This window comes from Lontra canadensis, unplaced genomic scaffold, assembly GCF_010015895.1.
Source record: "Lontra canadensis isolate GAN:19392208 unplaced genomic scaffold, GSC_riverotter_1.0 scaffold23, whole genome shotgun sequence".
Taxonomy (NCBI): domain Eukaryota; kingdom Metazoa; phylum Chordata; class Mammalia; order Carnivora; family Mustelidae; genus Lontra; species Lontra canadensis.
Window position 1 is genome coordinate 13,033,254 of NW_022631017.1, and position 18,852 is coordinate 13,052,105.

General features: G+C 39.7%; 1 protein-coding gene across 1 annotated transcript in view; it reads left to right on the forward strand.

Annotated features, from left to right (window-relative positions):
- Nucleotides 1-18,852, forward strand: part of DCBLD1 (discoidin, CUB and LCCL domain containing 1) — a 65,021-nt gene that overhangs the window by 30,652 nt on the left and 15,517 nt on the right. Inside the window, 3 exon segments of the mRNA XM_032861962.1 lie at nt 7,968-8,102; nt 9,722-9,773; nt 13,139-13,211. Of these exon segments, the coding sequence (XP_032717853.1) occupies nt 7,968-8,102; nt 9,722-9,773; nt 13,139-13,211 (260 nt within the window).

Below are 18,852 nucleotides of genomic sequence, written 5' to 3' on the forward strand. Positions count from 1 at the left end.
CCCATCCCCATTTCCAGCCTCATTGCTGAGTCTCCCAGTATCTGTGCCTTTTCCTGGACATATCATACATACAGCTTCCTGCAATGGTATTTTTATTGACAGTGTTCCTCCCATAGGTCTCTTTTCCTTCCCCTGTATTTCCTGCCCCTTCTAACACAGACACACATACATACACACAAACCAGATCCATTGCTACTTACCCCGGAGCTCCAGAGCCTTCTTGGATGTCCGGCATGATCAGTTACTCCCTCTCTGGCACGTGTGTTGATTCTCTAAGCCTTTGCTACTGGAGACCAATCTCAGTTTGAGATATTATGTTAGCTTCTCTACCAGATATAGGGTTCCTGAGCAAGGAATTGCATTTTATTCATTTTTTCACTATCTGGAGTATGCTTAGCACACTCTTGCATTTGTACATGCTCACTGAATTAATTAATTCATTAATTCATATGATTCATTAATGAATCTGATTGCGTGTAGCTTGATTTTGGCAAACATATTTTTAAAATTCTGCATTTTGGGGGCGTGAGGGTGTCTCAGTTAAGTGTCTGACTCTTGATTTTGCTCAGGTCATGATCTCAGGGTCATGAGATGGAGCCTCATTTGGGGCTCCCTGCTGGGCATGGAGCCTGCTTAAGATTCTCTCTCCCCCTCTCCCTCTGCCCACCCTACCCCCACACCTGCATACGCATTCTCTCTCTCTCTCTCTTAAAAAAAAAATCTGGATTTTCACAAAAGATAAAGTATCTTTATTCACACTGTATTCCTTGATCTGTAAATATCTCCTCTGATTTAAAAAAAAGACGTGATTTACATAAAATTTTAGGATTCTACCTGTTCTATAGAAAAGACCTTGAAGATCTGTCGAAGGCTCTTACACTTGAGCATTCAATATATGCTCCACACTGGGCTTACTTCTTGAGACTAACTAACCCATTTGACTGTCCTGATAGCCCTGAGGTTGGGCCTGTTATTAACATCCACAGCTAAGAACACCAAAGCTCAAATAGGTCAAGTAACTTGCTTATCACTTTCCTAGACCTGGGATGTGAGTGTGGGCATTTGATTCCAGCGATTCCACTCTTAAACCCAGTAATGTCCCTGAAACCATCTGACCCAGCAGCTTGTGTATAAGAAGACCTTAGCCATAGTTTTGTCTGTCATTTGCGGGAAGAGATGGCAACTTCTCCAGGCCTCCCCACCGGGGTATCCTAAGAATAAGATGGAGTTCTGAGAAATCACTTACATGTCAAGTACTAGTGTAAATATAAGCTTTCAAAGAAATGCTTTGTAGCCAAAAGGCTTCAAGAGGCATTGTGGTCAGGGATAGGAAGAAACCGGCTTGCCACGGGAACCGAATGGTGAATTAGTTGAATTGGTTGAATGGATCTGCCGCGTGATTTGAGACGTAGAAAAACCAGGAAGTTCAAGAATTGTTCTCTTCCACTTCCTGTACTTCCACTTCCACTCCCAGTATTTTTTTAACCATTGTCAGTGATCTAGAAGTACAGCAGTGTGAAGCCAGCCATTACATGACATTATACTGGGAACAAGAGAAATGGGGAAATGAGGCTAAGTGTTTTGATTACAACAAGTTTTCTGTGATAATTTTTGGAATGATACATATCGGGCACACTGCATTAAGATCTAATCATTATGCCTTGTCTGTTGATTTTTAGAAAAATCCTAAATAGGGAAAAAAACACAAGATTGGTAGTGTCTATTTTCTAAGTGGTTTATGTCTCCCAGACATATTATGAAGAATGCAAAATGTTCACAACTTTTAAAAATAATACTAAAAAACAGCCTTTAAAGAAATTCCTAGCTTGTGCAAAGTTGTTTTGGGCCTCAGAAGTACATTCATTCTCCTCCAATTGGGTCTACTTGAGAAGGACTGCTTTTCGTTTATTTGTTTTTGTTTTGTTTTGTCTTTTATGCCATGATAGAAGTCAGAAAGCATCCTAAATTTCTATCAGCCAGACCCTTCCACACAAGGTATCTCATTGACATAACCATAAGCCTCAAGGAGAAAAAGCTATTGGCCTCCTCCTCCTTTCTGCCAGACCCTTCCCTGAAGACACTGTCATTTAGTGTCAGTTGCCATCTTTTGTTGGGAGAGGAGTAACGGTATAGGTGGGTTCTGAGCGCTAGCTTTTTTTTTTTTTTTAATATTTATTTATTTATTTGACAGAGATCACAAGTAGGCAGAGAAGCAGGCAGAGAGAGAGAGAGAGGAGAAAACAGGCTCCCCGCATAGCAGAGAGCCCGATGTGGGACTAGATCCCAGGACCCTGGGATCATGACCTGAGCCGAAGGCAGAGGCTTTAACCCACTGAGCCACCCAGGAGCCCCTCTGAGCTCTAGCTTTAAGGCGTTTCTTGACCTGAGCCCCAGAGCCTCAAGGAAAGCCACACCTTTGTCTTGGAATCTGCCTGATTCATTTATCACCTGTCACTGATTTTTGTCTGGGAACCAGAGACCAGAACTCTCCAGGGATGCCACTTACATTCTTACGTGACTATGGTTTTAATAGCACCATCCAGGAATACCCTTTTTTTATGCTAATTCCCCTCCTTTTCAAAGAAAATGGCCCTGAAAATTCTGTAATTTTGTACGATGACCCTATTTCAGTCTGCGAGCAAGGACAAACCGTGCCGTTTGACTGCAATGAAAAAAGCAAGTGGGAAACGGATACCAGTATAAAGGCGTTTGCAGCTTCAGCATTTCTAGAGATTGCCTCATCAGCACGCCTCCCAGCACAAACGTGGGCCGCGCCAGCGGCCACTTTCCTGGCTGCCAGTTATGTGCCATGTGGCTGGGACACTCGTGGGACGGGTCACTTAGGCTCATCAGCAGGCTCTTATCTCTCGTGAGAAATTACATGTGTGCTGCAGAGGGTGTTCATAAGGTTGATGAAAGTTTTTAGGACATTGTCTTGTTGTTGTTTAATTTGATTTATGACAGATCTCTCAAGAGTCATGTCTCTTGTTTCTCACCACTGAGAGTATGCATCGGGATGGGGAGACGGTCCCTGGGTTTGTGTTTATTTTTGCTTCTTAATGGCATGTACCCCAGTTTTTAAACACATCCTCGCAAACGAAACAATAACTTAGTGTCATCCGTTTCAAGATGAAAATCACACAGCCTCCTGACATGGCTTGGAGCAGTCATTAACCAAACTGTTATTGCCTTGTAATGTGGCGTCTGCGACAGTCCACAGAGAATGTCATCGTGGCATAAATCGCAGTACGGAATGGACTGTCAAGACTGCCAGAAGAACAAGAGAATTTGGGCTTGGCCAGGGCAGACAGTTCATTCTTCCTTGTAGGACAGTTTTCTTTTATTCACACATGGAAAGATGAAAGGTTTCCCCCACAGCTGCTCATGGAACAGTAGCTCCAAACAAGGGATGTGTTGAGAGGAACTGGCCTACTGTGCTCAGTGAAGGCAGCTCCTACAGTTCCTGGCCCTTTCTTCCTTTGTGCATGGAATCAGTGCATTGTCTGCTAGGTCTTGGTCTCACATGCAGTGCCAAATGCCACAGCACTGTTCCATTCAGCATCACTGAGGGCTCTTCCCACAATCCAGGGCTACCAATTTTATTGCACAAAAGGTAGAGGTATTTATTTTTCCTGATTTGTCTGCCTGCTTGATGAACTGCCTTTCCCCGGTGCCCCAGTCTGATGGGAACTGGGGATGGCAGAGTAAGATGGAACCCGCCTCCCTGACTGGGACCGAGGGGAGAGAAGGTGGAAGTTAGCAAGTCCAAGTGCTGCAGAACACACAGCACGGCCAGGTGTGAAGCACACACGTATCCAGAACTACGAGTCCTCTGTTCAGGCCTGCTACTGTTCTGAAGACCCCTTCCAGAAAGACGGGGCCCGGGACGGAGACCACAACCATGATCCAAGTTAGAAGTCACCAAGCTAATATCGGGTTTTCTTTGGAGTTGTCTTTGGGAATGTAGAAATAAAAGCTAGCCCCTTTTTAAAAGCCTCGATGGAGAATACTAACAGAGAAATACATTGTATGGCCAGGCGTGGGCGGAGGATGGCTTTGTCATAAGAAGAGCTATAATCCTCCATAGAGTTTGGCTAAAAACTGAAAACGTTGATTGGGACAGACTGGTCGGTTCCTTCAGTGCCTTCCCATTCATTATTTTTCCCTCTTACCACCAGTCAGTCACATTTTTCCATTTTCGTCTCTTTTCCCTTGTAACTCGAAGAATGCAGTTATTAACTTCCATTCTGTGAGAAGGAATCTGTCTATCTGTCAGGCCTTCAGACAGGAAATAATGGATGTTTTGCCACAGGCGATACAACAGGAAGCGTTGGACTTGGACTTCGAGCATCCCTGCTTGCCTAATGCTGCCTCTGCCCCTTGTGATGGTTGAGCAGTGAGGACCCTAACAGAGTAGCTTATAATCCTGCGTTGATACAGAGAGGGTATATCCCATCCCATCTAGGGTTTACTTAGAGTGGGAGAGAGATTGGTGCCCGAGGGGGTAAAAGTCATTGAAGGAGTGTGTGTGTTTACATTTTATCTTTGCACTTCTTCCAGGAATATTTACATTCCTATCATGACTGTGGGGGGATACAACCAAATTAGAGTTTTACTATATTTTTGTGTTTTGGGGGGGTAGGAAGTTATATGTATTATGTAACAACCCAGCATGATGACATGCGCTCTTGTCTCTTTGTGGAAGATATATGCGGTGTTGCAAGCTTTCCTTTCAAATCTTTCATGCATCTTTATAATCAGGTTTGGCTTTTCAAAACTGTTACAAACAGAAGAACATTTTACTTTCCTTTCAAGTGTTCCATAAAAGTCTAAAAAAAAAAAAAATTCCAGTTATTCAGCCATGAGAAAGAAGGACATCCTGCCATTTGCAACAATAGGAATGGACCTTGAGGGCACTATGCTAAGTGAGATAAGTCAGACAGAGAAAGATAAGTACTGTGTGGTATCAGTTATATGTGGAATCTTAAACAGCCAAGCTCATAAAAACAGAGTAAAAGGGTGTGGTTACCAGGGGACCGTGGTGCGATGCGGTGGGTAGATTGATGTTATTTAAGGGTACAGGCTTGCAATGAGTAGTAAATATGCCTCAATCTAATTCACAGTATAGTGAATATAGACCGCAGTATTGAAATTGACTGTTGAACAATGCAGGTTCAAATTATGCAGGTCACTTACACATGAATTTTTCTAATACAGTACTGTAAGTGTGTTTTCTCTACCTTATGATTTTCTTAATGCTTTCTTTTCTCTAGCTTACTTTATTATAAGAATACAGTATATAATATATATAATATACAAAATATGTGTTAATTGACTGCTTCTCTTACTGGTAAGGCTTCTGGTCAACAGTAGGCTGTTAGTGGTTAAGTTTTTGGACAATCAAGAGGGACACCTGGGTGGCTCAGTCAGTGGGGTGAACAACTCTTGATTTTCAGTCAGGTCATGACTTTGGGGTCCTGGGATTGAAACCCCCCACCCCCCACCCACCATTGGGCCCCATCCTCCCGACTCTGCCTGAGAGTTCCTCTCTTCCTCTGCCCCTCCCCCACCTTCCTAACCCCTGCCCACCCTCCCCCACTCCCAAGTGGGCCTGTGCTCTCTCTAAAATGAATAAATTTCTTAAAAAAAAAAAGTTTGGGAAAGTCAAAGTTTATCCATGGGTTTTCAGCTACACGGTCAGCTACGCGGGGGTTGGCATCCCTAACCACCACATTGTTTGAGGGTCAACTGTATAATCGCCAAACTTACTAAGAGACTAGACCTAATTATTCCAACTACAAAAAGAAAGAATTATGTAACATGATGGAGGTGCTAATTATCCTTATAATGACAATTGTATTAAAGTATACCAGTGTATCAAATGAATATACAGTACACCTTAAAATTACATATATAATTTAGTTCAAAATGTATTTGAACTAGAAAAATCCAAACAAGTTCTCACTGATCATCAGTTTAGATTTGCTTCCCTCACTGTTTTTATTAGGACTCATTGGAATGCTACAGAAACTGGAGGAGGGATTTGTATCGTTATCATGGTTTGGAGATGAGTATATACACTATTATTTCCTCCTGGGAAAGATAAGTGTGGTTAGAAAAATATTCTGATTACCAATAGCAACACGTTACTTGTTATTTCATTTTTATTCTTAGATTTGCACTGATCTGTGCAGAGAACAAAGGAATTTCAAACATATGTAAAACAAAGTTGCAAAAGTCAAGTATGGTAACCTGACTCACTTTAATTGTGAAAAAATGTTTATTCTACATAACTCTACCAAAAAATGGATTTAATATAAATTGCTTCTCTACCATGCTGCAAGCACTGTTAAAGTTTACAAACAGCCATATATTTATTACACTAGTGATTTTCTTTCCTTTCTTGTTTTTCCACATTTCTCTTCCTGACTTCTTCATGATTTTTTATAATACCAGGATTAAATCTTTCATGCATCTTTATAATCAGGTTTGGCTTTTCAAAACTGTTACAAACAGAAGAACATTTTACTTTATTCCAATTCTAACAATATTTGAAAGGCCACCACATACCAGGTCTCGTATAAGCTGCAGGCGATAAAGTGATGGATAGAAAAGTTTCTCACCCCACGGAACATAGTCTAAAAGGAAAATAGAAATTATTTATTTGTTTCTCTTAATGTATTCATTCATTCATTTATTGATTTAACTACTTATACTAATTACTAAGTACTTCTGCAGCTCTCTTTATATGCTAGGTGCTATTCTAAGCAGTTTGCTACTATTTCATGTAAACAATTGTACATGATGAGTAATCTCTAAAGAGGTAAGTCATCATTTTTAATTTGGATTGCACTATAATAATAGGGAACAACAGAGAGTTGAGGCATGAAAATAAACACACAACATTTCTCTTTTATTCAATTACATCTTCCAAATGTGAGACCTGGACAGGACAAAAGAGAAGTCCGGTCCCATATACAGGAGAGAGATGCTTAGTGGGGGGTTCCTCATCCTCTTCCAGACCTTTTTCTTTCCCTCCTCCTTCCTTAACCTGTTGTCGACACTGCTGTCACTGTGGACTGTTAACCCGATGTTGCTGTTGACTCCTTCCATACTGTTTTATTTGGGGAGAAGTTAATGAAGAACCCCTGTCTTCAAACTTCGCTTGTTAATCCCTATTTTCTTAGAATTACTATGTCTTACATACATGATTTTCAAGAGGACTGTTTACAAACTAAACTTAAACTTGAGTAGTTTGAGGAAGGTCTTTTTTTCTTTTTTAGTTCCAAATCTGATTTTGTCCTTTGAAAGTTCATGGAGCTTCCTATTGCTTTTCAACTAACTTATTCTAGAAATGATGTACTCTTAATTGCATAAGTTATACTACAGTATTTCAAAACCCTTTAGAAATTTCTTCTGGTTTTTTATAAACTTCATTTTGCAAATCAAAATAAATTATATGGGTAAACCAAAAGGTACTGTAAGAGAGAAATAAATGTGTAAACTGCATGAGAATAAGATTGTTACCATGCATTGAACAGTCTTTTAATTCTGGAAACCTCCTTGAAAAAAATATTTGTGAGTTTCTTCTAGCAAATTCAGGAGACCCCTAGAATATCACCTCTGTGAAAACATTTTCTTGACTACCTAATGTATTTGGCCTTTGTTAGTCTTCTTTTACAAAAACTGAAACCTATCTCTTGGGTCGTTTACAATTAGCTAGTTCAGCCTATTGCTTATCTAGATTTAGCCACACCCCCACCCCTTAGCTTGTCAGTATCATCAAGTCCACATTTAGACACTAATTATAAGTTCTAATAATAAGCAAAATTTCAGTTGGGTAACAACTGCAATCTTAAATATGTGTTGTCTTCTAAAATTCACCTTTAAGGAAAAAAAAATACCATATACCAATTCTTTGTGCTGGTCTAAGTTTTCAATTTGCCAAAAGTGTGCTTTGTTTTTAGGACCGTATTGTGGAAGTTTGCCTGTCCCCAAAGAACTCCTATTGAACACGAATGAAGTCACTGTTCGCTTTGAGAGTGGATCCCACATTTCGGGGCGGGGATTTTTGCTGACCTATGCCAGCAGTGACCATCCAGGTATAGCAGAAGATCTGGTGGTACAGATTTAGGTGGCCAGATCTGTCAACTTGTGTCTGTCTGAGAATTCCTCTTGCTCCTTTTATCACCATCACGGGACAGAATTGTGACCTAGTATAGAATATGTGAAGAAAGAGAAGGATGCTGTGTCTTTGTAAGCAGTTAGGTCTGAACTTGGAATACTTTTATCAAGCATGTTAGATTGATCAGCTGACCTATGTGAGAGAGGTTGATCTCATTTTCCTAGAAACCTTGGGTGATGCATCTTTGGGGCTTTTTTAAGGTCTGGTTATTCTCTGGAGCCCTCCCCAACATTTCTTAGCCTAGGGAACAAGTCTTTTAACCAGTGGCATCTCTGCCCTCCACGCCCTGCATCCAGTCACATACACCAGTGCACCAGCATGGAGGAAGCATGGGAGTGTGAGTCACATGTGAAGTCACTGTCACAGTGTGCCTTAACCTTGGAGCTGACACTTGAGCAAGAGAGAAGGGGAGTATAAAAACTGATGAGGAAGGAAAGCATGACCTCTTGTGCTCCAGGGTGATTTCTGTACCCACACTCCATGGCTGCCCAGGGTCACAGAAGTACCCAGAGTTTCTGCTCTCGGTCCCTGCTGGCAGAAATGTTCTAGAAAGGGGGTGCACCTTCATTTCCCTCTCAGCCAATCAAATCTGGCCAATCCCAACAGACCCCAGCAGGTTGAGCGTTCACCATATGTTGCTCCCTAACTGAATATGTTAAGGAAAGAAAGAATTTTTGCAGCTAGTGTGGAATATTTTGGAAACTATCCTAGGTTGATCTAAACGCATTAAAATCCATTGCATTTTAGCATGCCCATTGCTGGGTGTTCATTCAGTTCTGTTTTCCAAAGAGCATTCTCTTTTTTTAAGTCCTTGGTCCTGACTGATCAGAGTGGAAAGGTTATATTCTCAATAAACATGTGGTTCCATGGTCATTCAGATGCCTCTAGCTAAACTGCTAAGTTAAAATGTTCCCAAGCCTTCTCTATGAACTACATCAGGCTTTTGAAATTGTTTTCCTCTTGCCAAGGGAGGTTATTATACACATGATCTTTGTAGGCATGTGGTGGACAGTAATGAACCAGTGTTGGTTTTTCTGTTTGAAATAATTCCTGTTACCCTTCACTGGGCAATTGCTGAAAAACCATGGTTGGTGGTAGAAATGAGAAATGGAGGAAATAGGTTAAATCCTGAAGACAGTATTCTCAGTTTTAATTTATTTTTAAGTGGACAAATTCAGATAATAACTAGATAGTGAATAAATGCTTTTTAAAAATCCATTTTTAAGCCTGAGTGGCTCAGTCAGTTAAGCTTCTTCCTTCTGCTCAGGTCATGATCTCAGGGTGCTGGGATCAAGTCCCACATTGGATTCCCTGTTCAACAGGGAGTCTGTGTCTCCCTCTCCCTCCACTTCTCCCCCGCCACCCCCCACCTTGTGCTCTCTTACACCTCACTCTCTCTCAAATAAATAAAATCTTTAAAATTTTTTTTTAAATCCTTTTTTTATTTAAAATTACTTAAAATTCTTTTTTTTTTTTTTTGAGCATGAGTATCCTTCCATTCAGTTTCCTTATTGCAATTATCTTTTTTTATGACAGATTTGATAACGTGCTTGGAACGCGCTAACCATTACTTGAAGACAGAATACAGGTAAATACAGTGTCCAGGCTGTGCTGCAGGCGTATGTTGCTGGACATTATGTTTTCCTTCACATTAAACCAGATGAAGTACCTTATTTGTATTTAATGTTTTTAAAATCATTTATTTTGTAAGTAATGAATACTTGAAATGCTTTCCTGTACAGCAGAGATCAGCATACTTTTTGTCCAGGGCCAGATAGTAAATATTTTCAATTTTGCAGGCAATGTAGTCTCTTCTGTATCTATTCATAGTTTCTGTTGCTGCTATGACATGAAAGCAATCATGGACAGTATGTAAACAAACGTGTGTGGCAGTGTTCCAATAAAACTTTATTTATAAAAACAAACAGCAGTGTGGATTTGGCCATGAGCTACAATTTGCTGACCCCTGAGTTCTACTATGAGTACCAATGAGCCATAGTGGAGTCTAGAATGTGCTTTTTTTTTTTTTTTACCTGGCCAGCATTTGGAAGTTACTTTTGGTAATTCCTTCATGTTCAGAAGGAGTTCATTTTGTCTTTCTCGCAAAAGCAAAACTTACTGAGAATAGGAGATGAAATGTTTGATTCCAGCTTTACTTTAACTGGAAAAATTACTGAATCTCTTTGGAGTACCTTTCCTCGTCTATAAAGTAAGAGCAGTCTGGAGCAGAATTTCTCAGCCTTGCCACCATTGTTATTTTGGGTTAGATGATTCTTTGTTATGAAGAGCTGTGCTGTGCCTTGTTGGGTATTCGCCGTCACCAGTATCCCTGGCCTCTACCCTCTGTGTGCCGGTCGTGATAACCAAAAATGTCTCCAGATGTTGCCAGATGTCTTCCAGGGCAGGCAAAATTCACACCCTGTTGAGAATCACTGGTCTAGAGGGGACTGTCAGTAACACCACTAACAACAGCTAGAACTCCTTAGAGTGCTTTCTTCATGCCAGTCACAGCTCCCTAGGCTTTGCATATAAATAACTCAAGTGAATGTTCCAGTGGGCCTGCAAGGTAGGTTCTGTCAGACCCTGAAAACAAGCACAAAGCAGTTAGGTAGCTCTCCCAGGGCTACACACTTCATGAGTATGCCCAGACAGTCAGGCATGAGAGTCCATGGTAGTAAATGAGATTATTTTATATGCAGAATCAAGTCTAGTGTTAACTAATATTAAGTCTAGCAGATAAACAAAAAAGAAAGTGGCCAATAATAGAAATAATTAGACAATAATTAAAATGACCAATAATTACATTTGCCCTATAAACTTGCCTTTCATTCATCATGGACAAATGCCAGCCTTCTCTGAGATCTTTCCAGCCATACCTACAGAGTCCCAATGGCAATACGGCCTCTGGACATCAGTGGTCCTTTCCTGTCCTACGGAAAAGAATATACTCAGGTCTGTGGGCTTATGATGCCAGACCATATAGGCTACAGCCCAGCCATTTTGTAATGTTTAGGTAAGATGAGGTGTGTGACTAGTACAGGTCCACATTCCCTCATCTGTGATTGTGAAATGTAGAAAGCTTTAAAAGTCAAAAGATTTTGGGGCGCCTGGATGGTGCAGTCAGTTAAGCACCCAACTCTTGGTTTTTGCTCAGGTCATCATTGCCAGGTCATGAAATCAAGCTCTGCCCGGGTTCTGTGCTCAGCGTGAAGTCTGCTTGAGAGTCTCCCTCTCCTCTGCCCCTCCCACTCATGTTCTCTCGCTCTCTCAAGTAAATAAATAAATCTTAAAAAAAAAAATAAGTAAAGAGATTTTTGTAACTCATTTGATGGCAATACCTGATCAGTGCAAACCTAAATTCATTTGACAGCAAAATTGAACTTAATTGAGTCTATACAGTCTTTATGCATTGGCCTTGATATGACTGGTCATGTATCTGATACAGAGATATTAATATATGCAGCCATTAAGTGAATAAGGTCTGAAAATCTAATGTGTACCATGACTGTAGCAGATAACACTGATTTCTATACCTGAAATTTGCTGAGAGTAGAACTTAAATGTTCTTGCCAAAAGTATATGTTATATGTGTGTGTGTATATTTAAATATATACATTTATATATTAATATATGTGAGGTGATGGATATATTAATTTACTAGTTGGGTAACATATACCAAATCATCATGATATACATTTAAAATATCTTACAGTTTGCAATTATATCACAGTAAACCTGAAAAATATATGTATACCTTCTATTCTGATTACACAAGTAATTTATAACTAATGTAGACCATCACTAGCCATGTGTGGCTTATAAAAGACTTATAAACTGTGACTAGTCCAAATCCAGATATGTTATGGGTATAAAATAAACTACAGATTTTGAAGACTTGATACAAAATGAAAAGGCTAGAAATATCTTGTTGAAAAACTTTTGTTCATTACATGTAGAAATGGTAAAATTTGAATATATTGCATTAGCTAGGATATTTTATTAGTTCTGCCTTTCTTCTTTACCTGTTTAATGTGGCTACTAGAATATTTAAATTTACGTATGTGGTTTCCATTAAGTTATTATTGGAGAGTGAGTGCTAGTGGACTGAATCAAGATATTACAGAGTCAAAGGGCACAGAAAGTGAAAGTTTCTCAAAATACTGTTCTTGGAGACAATCCAGAGATAATCTTCCTTGTCTTCTTTATATTCATGAAAAACACAAGTTGTTATTTTATATATTTTAAGCATATCTTTTTATAAAAACAAGATCATGCTATGTATAGTGTTTAGAAATTTGTTTTTAAAAATTATCTCTTGGAGGGGTGCTTGGCTGCTCAGTCCAAAGGGCATGCAACTCTGGATCTCCAGGTCATGAGTTCAAGCCACATGTTGGGTGTGGAGATTACTAAAAAAAAATAAATAAATAAATAGATAAATGAACTTTTAAAAAGTAAATAAATAAAAATAAATAAAAAATATATCTTAGACACCTTTGAATCAATTAAGATGCATTAGGGAAGCTCGTTGTTTAATAGCATTAATAATGAATCCTTATATAAAACAAATAATTATTGTGTAAAACTTGCCTTCAGGTTTACATTTTAGATTAATCTGTGTTTTCATAAGTCAGTTTCTGATTTTTTATTAAAACAAAATATGCCTGGGGTGTCTGGGTGGCTCAGTTGGTTAAGGGGTTGACTCTTGATTTTGGCTCAGGTCATGATCTCAGGGTCCTGGAATCAAGCCCATGTCAGGCTCTGCACCCAGTGGGGAGTCTGCTTGAGGATTTTCTCTCTCTCAAATGAATGAATCCTTAAAAAAAAATTAAAAAAACCCAACATATTCCTTCCTGCATGTTCTATGGAGGAGAGAAAATACATTTAAGTATAATTTATACTTTTTAGTTTAAGTGTAATTTAATAAAATATCAATTCTTTATTTCCTTTTTCCAGCAAATTCTGCCCCGCTGGTTGTCGAGACATTGCAGGAGACATTTCTGGGAATCTGGTGGATGGATACAGAGATGTAAGTAATTGAGGGTAATTTTAGGGCAGGAAGGAAATTTTAAAAAGTGTTTATTGCTCTGCCTAAATTCATCATAAAGTCACGTCAAATAAGATCTAAAACTCTGTAGGTTAATGCACAATTCTCTTTTTTCTGAGAATAAATGAAATAAGTATAAAAACCAAGGTTTATTAATGCATGCATTCCTATTTTTAGCATTTACACTTAAGCATGGTGTAAGTGAAATGGTAAATAAAACCCTTTTCAAAACCTATGAGTATAATTCCATCTATTTTTTTAATAAGAGGTCATCTGGTATTTTTTTTGTAATTTATTTCTTTATTTTAATGCTTCCATTGGTCCTTGTAATAGCCAAGGACATGACCGTTCACATCACAGAGTAACAACATCACATCTGGGACCAGGAAAGCCAGCAGCCCTGCACTTCTGTACTAGTCCTTCCTTCTTCACACCCACAGTTTCTTCTGCAGGACAAGACTCTCCAGTTGTATATGTTGTTCCCAGAGAAAAATACATTCTTAAGAAGTCGTTTGGCTAAAGTATATATCCTGTCTCCAGATACACAGTCCTTCATTTCTTACTATTTACGGATCTTAATCCTGGAAATTTGGTATCCGATTTTTGAATATTAACATTGCTACTTAAACTAGTTGAGTTTCTAGCACAAGAGAATTAGCTTGAGTTATTAGAAATGTGAAAATCTGTGTAGTGATGGAACTTTTCTAAGAGTTATTGACATGTGTCTTCATGCATCAAAGAAAACATACATATTCCAGAAGGTGGATAATTTCATCTCCAGTAGGCGGGAAACAGACCTGGCCTTAATTTTTGCTTTTAATAGATCCTGATTCTGGAAGTAGCGTACTTTGCTATTTTGCTCTTTGTTTTCTTTTTCATGTATTGTCTTTATTTGCAAGATTGACATAGGATATTCATTTGGCCTATAAATTGTTTGAATCTTAAAATGATTTCTCATACCTCAATTTGAGATATACTTGGCACAGGCTATTTCAAAATGACTTCAGAAAATTAAGGGAAATAAACAGTTGAAGTATAGTTTTCTCCTCAGCAACAGAAAGTCTCTTTGTTATTTTTGCATCCACACAAGAAACTTCAAAATTATGTGCAATATTCTTGCTTTAGTTGTTTATCTCGCTTGCTCTTGACAGAGCTCTGTGTTTTAGTACAGCAGGTAAATAAACGATCTCCTGCATGGTAGACCTGAGTACATGATCCGTAAGTGCTAGCAAACAGGTTTCCTATTCGACTCGAGTTGGTTTTTCATATCATTTGCTTTCAGAATGACTTTACCTGGAGGGAAAATTTGTATTTTGAAAACTCGTCTTTTCCAAGAAGGCTTATTGGTGCCTTTTCGTATATGTTGATATCGTGACTGTATGAGTTACCTGTTGCTACATGACAGTATGACTCCAGACTTCAATTAAAACAACCCATGTGTTATCTCTTGTGTTCTGTGGGTCAGGAGTTTGGGTACAGCTTAGTTGTGTTCTCTGCTTCAGGATCTCACAAGGGTGCATCCAAGATGTCAGCTGGGGCTGCATTTCATCTAAGGCTCCGCTTTGCCTCTCAGCTCACGTGGTGTGGGCAGCACTGTTACTAATGGTTTGTCGAACAGAAGACCCCGGTTTCTTCCTGGATTTTGGCTGGAGGCTGTCCTCTGCTCCTTGCCATTTGGGCCTTCCTGACGTCCCTTCTTGCTTCTTCAAAGCCAGCCAGGCAGACTCTCCTAACAAGGGAGCCTTCTAGTAAGACACGTTATAGCCTTATGTAATGTGATCCTGGGAGTGGCATCCCATCACCTTTGCTATGTGCAATTAGTAGAAGAAGGCAGCAGGTCCCACCGACACGGAAAGGGATTTCACGGTGGGAGAATGCCAGGAGGCGGGCATCCTGGAGGGTATCTTAAAGTCTGTCCTCCATGGTGCCTTCATCTTCGGAAATGTGTTCAGTGGTGGCATGTCCTTCCTGGAATCATCTTTGCAAAACCAAAGCATATTCTGTAGGTCAGGATGACAGAATCTGTAAAACAAGTTACTAGAGAAGCTGTTAACGAAACAGGTGCTCCGTCTCAGGAAATACATTGTCTTAAAGAACAATGACAGAAAAGGGATTGGTTCATTCTATATTGTTCCAAAAGGTAGGACTAGGATCAGAGTATGAGAGTTATAGAGATGCCAGATTCAATTGCATACGAGGAAGAACTGAGCAGTTTAAGGTGGGATGAGATGTCTTAAGAAATGGTGAGCTCTAGTCCCTTCAAGTGTCAAGTGTGAGTGTTACAACCATTTGTCCAGTATGGCCTGTATATGTCTGGGAAGGTGCTGTGGGGCGGAGAAAGTAACTGTCAGGAATATCAGTAGAGAACTTTAACGGTCTTTTTGAATTCTTGAGGTTATGTGACTCTGCCTCCCTGACTTCTATATTAGTATGTGCTTCCCATGCCAGTTACGTAGGATGGGCTTCTCTTTGAGACCTGCCTCACCTGGAGACCAGAAATAACAAGCTCCCAGGACAGTTTCTCTCTTGGCACCTTCTCCCAAGCCTGCTGACTGTACCATCTGGTTTTAAGTGGAAGACATCCCTTAATAAGTTGTTTTAGTAAATTCTCCATTCACCCCAAATATTCAAGAAGTACTTAAAATATAGGAATACAGTGCACAGTGTGCTCCTGGCTTAGGAGGAGAAGAGGAGAAACCAGGCCTGTTGTACACCCATAGAAAGCCAGAGGGAAATACGTTATAATCGTGCATGACTGTCTCCAGGTGATGGCAATATGAGTGACTTTTTAAATATATTTTCCAACATTTCTACAGTAAATGCATGTTTTGTAAAGAAAATGTTGCCAATATGGTAATTACAAAGACTGTAGCAACATAGGAACAATTCATATGATAGAATGTGGAATTACATTTTTATAATTTAACTTTTTTTTAAAAGATTTTATTTATTTATCTGTCAGAGAGAAAAAGAGAGAAAGTACAAGCAGGGGGAGCAGCAGGCAGAGGGAGAAGCAGACTCCCCACTGAGCAAGGAGCCCAATGCAGAACTCCATCTCAGGACCCTAGAATCATGACCTGAGCCGAAGGCAGATGCTTAAACAACAGAGCCATCTAGGTGTCCTATAATTTAACATTTTACCATCATTTTAAGATATGTGCTTTATTCATGTTTTATTAAATGCAAGCTAAATTATTTAGTCCTACATTAAACTTTATTTTAATACTGTATTAATACTTTTTAGTATAAGTTGACTTTTCCTAAAGGAAGATAAGAAAATGCTCCAGTTTTGGGATGATTTGATAACTTCTTTGAAAGCTGATGCAGTCTTATTTCATGCTGATCTATTTGGCCATCTCTTATGGCTCAGTGAACTTCAGAAGTCGTTCATACCATCAACCTGCAATTTCATGAGCCAGGCAGGTGTTCTTCTCAGTGTCTGTTGCGTTTCTTTTCCTACAGAATTATATTTAAATTATTTCATTTGAGTGCAGTTCACTAATTAAAACAGACCAGTGATGTGGCTTTCCTATATTTACATATCAGCAAGGCTTGGACCTCGAAAATAGCTAGAAAATCAAAGTATAAATTCTGCTGCTCTTCAAAAGGGAATTTTTAAGGGTCAAGTCCAGTGAAAGTAAATTTTTAAGATTAATAACAAAAATCTCCAATTTAAGTGAACATCAATTTTATTTAAGTTGGTTGGCTAAGAGAGGGATTTTTTTTTTTTTAAGGAAACAATCCTGGGAAGGGCTAATAATTTTATCATAATACTGTAAAAGCCAGATCTGATGGCTTGAAGTTGTATCCTATGGCCCATGTTTGATATTACGGAAAACGTGAGCTGCAATTGAATAAATTCCATGAAAAGGTTATATACATACCATTGGGGTCCCTCAATAGTGGTCACTGTGGAGAAGGGGAATGTATGTTGGCCCGTGATGCTTGTATTAGGTCCTATTGCTTGTTGACCTGTGAACCTGGCTTTTTGTAACCAAGGAGGCCTTGGACATGCCGAGTCCAGTGAGAGCTACCCACTAGGCAGGGCTCCTGGGATAAAGACCATCCCATCCCCATAACAAATTCCAAGGAAGGTGGATGATCCCAGGGACAGTGGGATTATCTGCCCAGTAGACCACTGGACCAATTTGTTTTTCATTTTGGGGCTGAGAGAGCTGGGCAGGTGTGTGTGGACCCTATAGTAGGTACATAGGGGGCCCATTAGAATCACAAGATGACACCCACTAGAAAAGATACCAGACATCATGCAGTCCAGCCTTTTTATTATACAGAGGAATTGGGAAGCCAGGTCCAGAGTAGTGACATGACTTAGTCACACTTGGTAGAGTTAGAGGCAAAGCCAGGATGATGAGCTAAATTACCAAATTTAAATTCAGAGCTTTTCCATTACAATTGGCAGCTGCATTTTGTATCCCAAGAATCCAAAACAATGATAACAAACCTGTTTAATAAAAGAACATTCCAGAAAAAAAAAAACAAAAAACACCCACAAGCTGCCTATTTAGTTTAAAGATCATTATCTTTTTTTGCATCTTCTAATTCTTTTTTTCTCCAAAATCAAGGAGGGTAGTATCTGCATCTGTCTTTTAGCATTTTCATATTTCTTTTCTGTCAGGAACTCTTCCCCTCTTTTGTCTGTGATAGTCATTATTGCAAACCTGACTCATTTTCCAGATTTAATCTAGTTTGGGAAACACATGCTCTCTCAATTAAAGATCACAGAAATTTTCAATTTCATTGCAACCATGTTATTACAAAATACGGTTGGTCTCCTTGGTGCCCCAGATATTATAACCTTAATCCAAGAGAATTGTTCTATGGCAAATTAAGGCAACAGTGTTATCATTAACACAAAGAGAAACTCCCAAGTCCACTTACTGAGACACAATTTCATGAGCTGCTTTTGTCAGTTTGGCATTAGCCATCATGGAGAAGTGAGGCATTGCTAAAATTTATTTAGAAAATGCTGTTCCTCAGCTCCTCAGTCCTGGGCTGACTGCCTAATCACCTCCCCGCACAGGTCTGTGCCCACAGGGACCTCGGGGCCTGGGCACCTAATGAACTAGTTTCAGTCCTACCCCAGCCCCACTGCCAGTGGGCCAGTTCCAGTCCCAGGGCCACCTGCTAACTTGCCGGTCAGGTGCTCCCACTTGCTTGGTCACTCCAGGCAGCAGTGTTGGAGGACTGAGCAAATGCCAGCTGTTTGACACTTCCAGAAGAGACTCAGGAAATGAGATGGAGGCTGTGGGCTCTGGGTTGCTCATTCTCATAGCTCTAAGACCTTTGTGAAGTTTTTTGTTCCATTTAATATTGTGGTTGACATCACTGTTTTGTTTTTTGGTGCCTTGTTCAATCTCTGAATTAATTATAAAAGGAAATTGTGGTATGGAAGGTTCACATTCTCAAATAATCCTTGGTGTATCTGGAAAAGCAGATGTAAGAAACTGAGGAGTTATCTGTTCCTGCTTAACCAGCCACCCCAAAATTTCGTGGCTTAAAATTGCAGCCATGGGGGTGCCTAGATGGCTCAGTTGGTTGGATGCCTGCCCCCGGCTCAGGTCATGATCCCAGGGTCCTGGGATGGAGCCCAGCATGGGGCTCC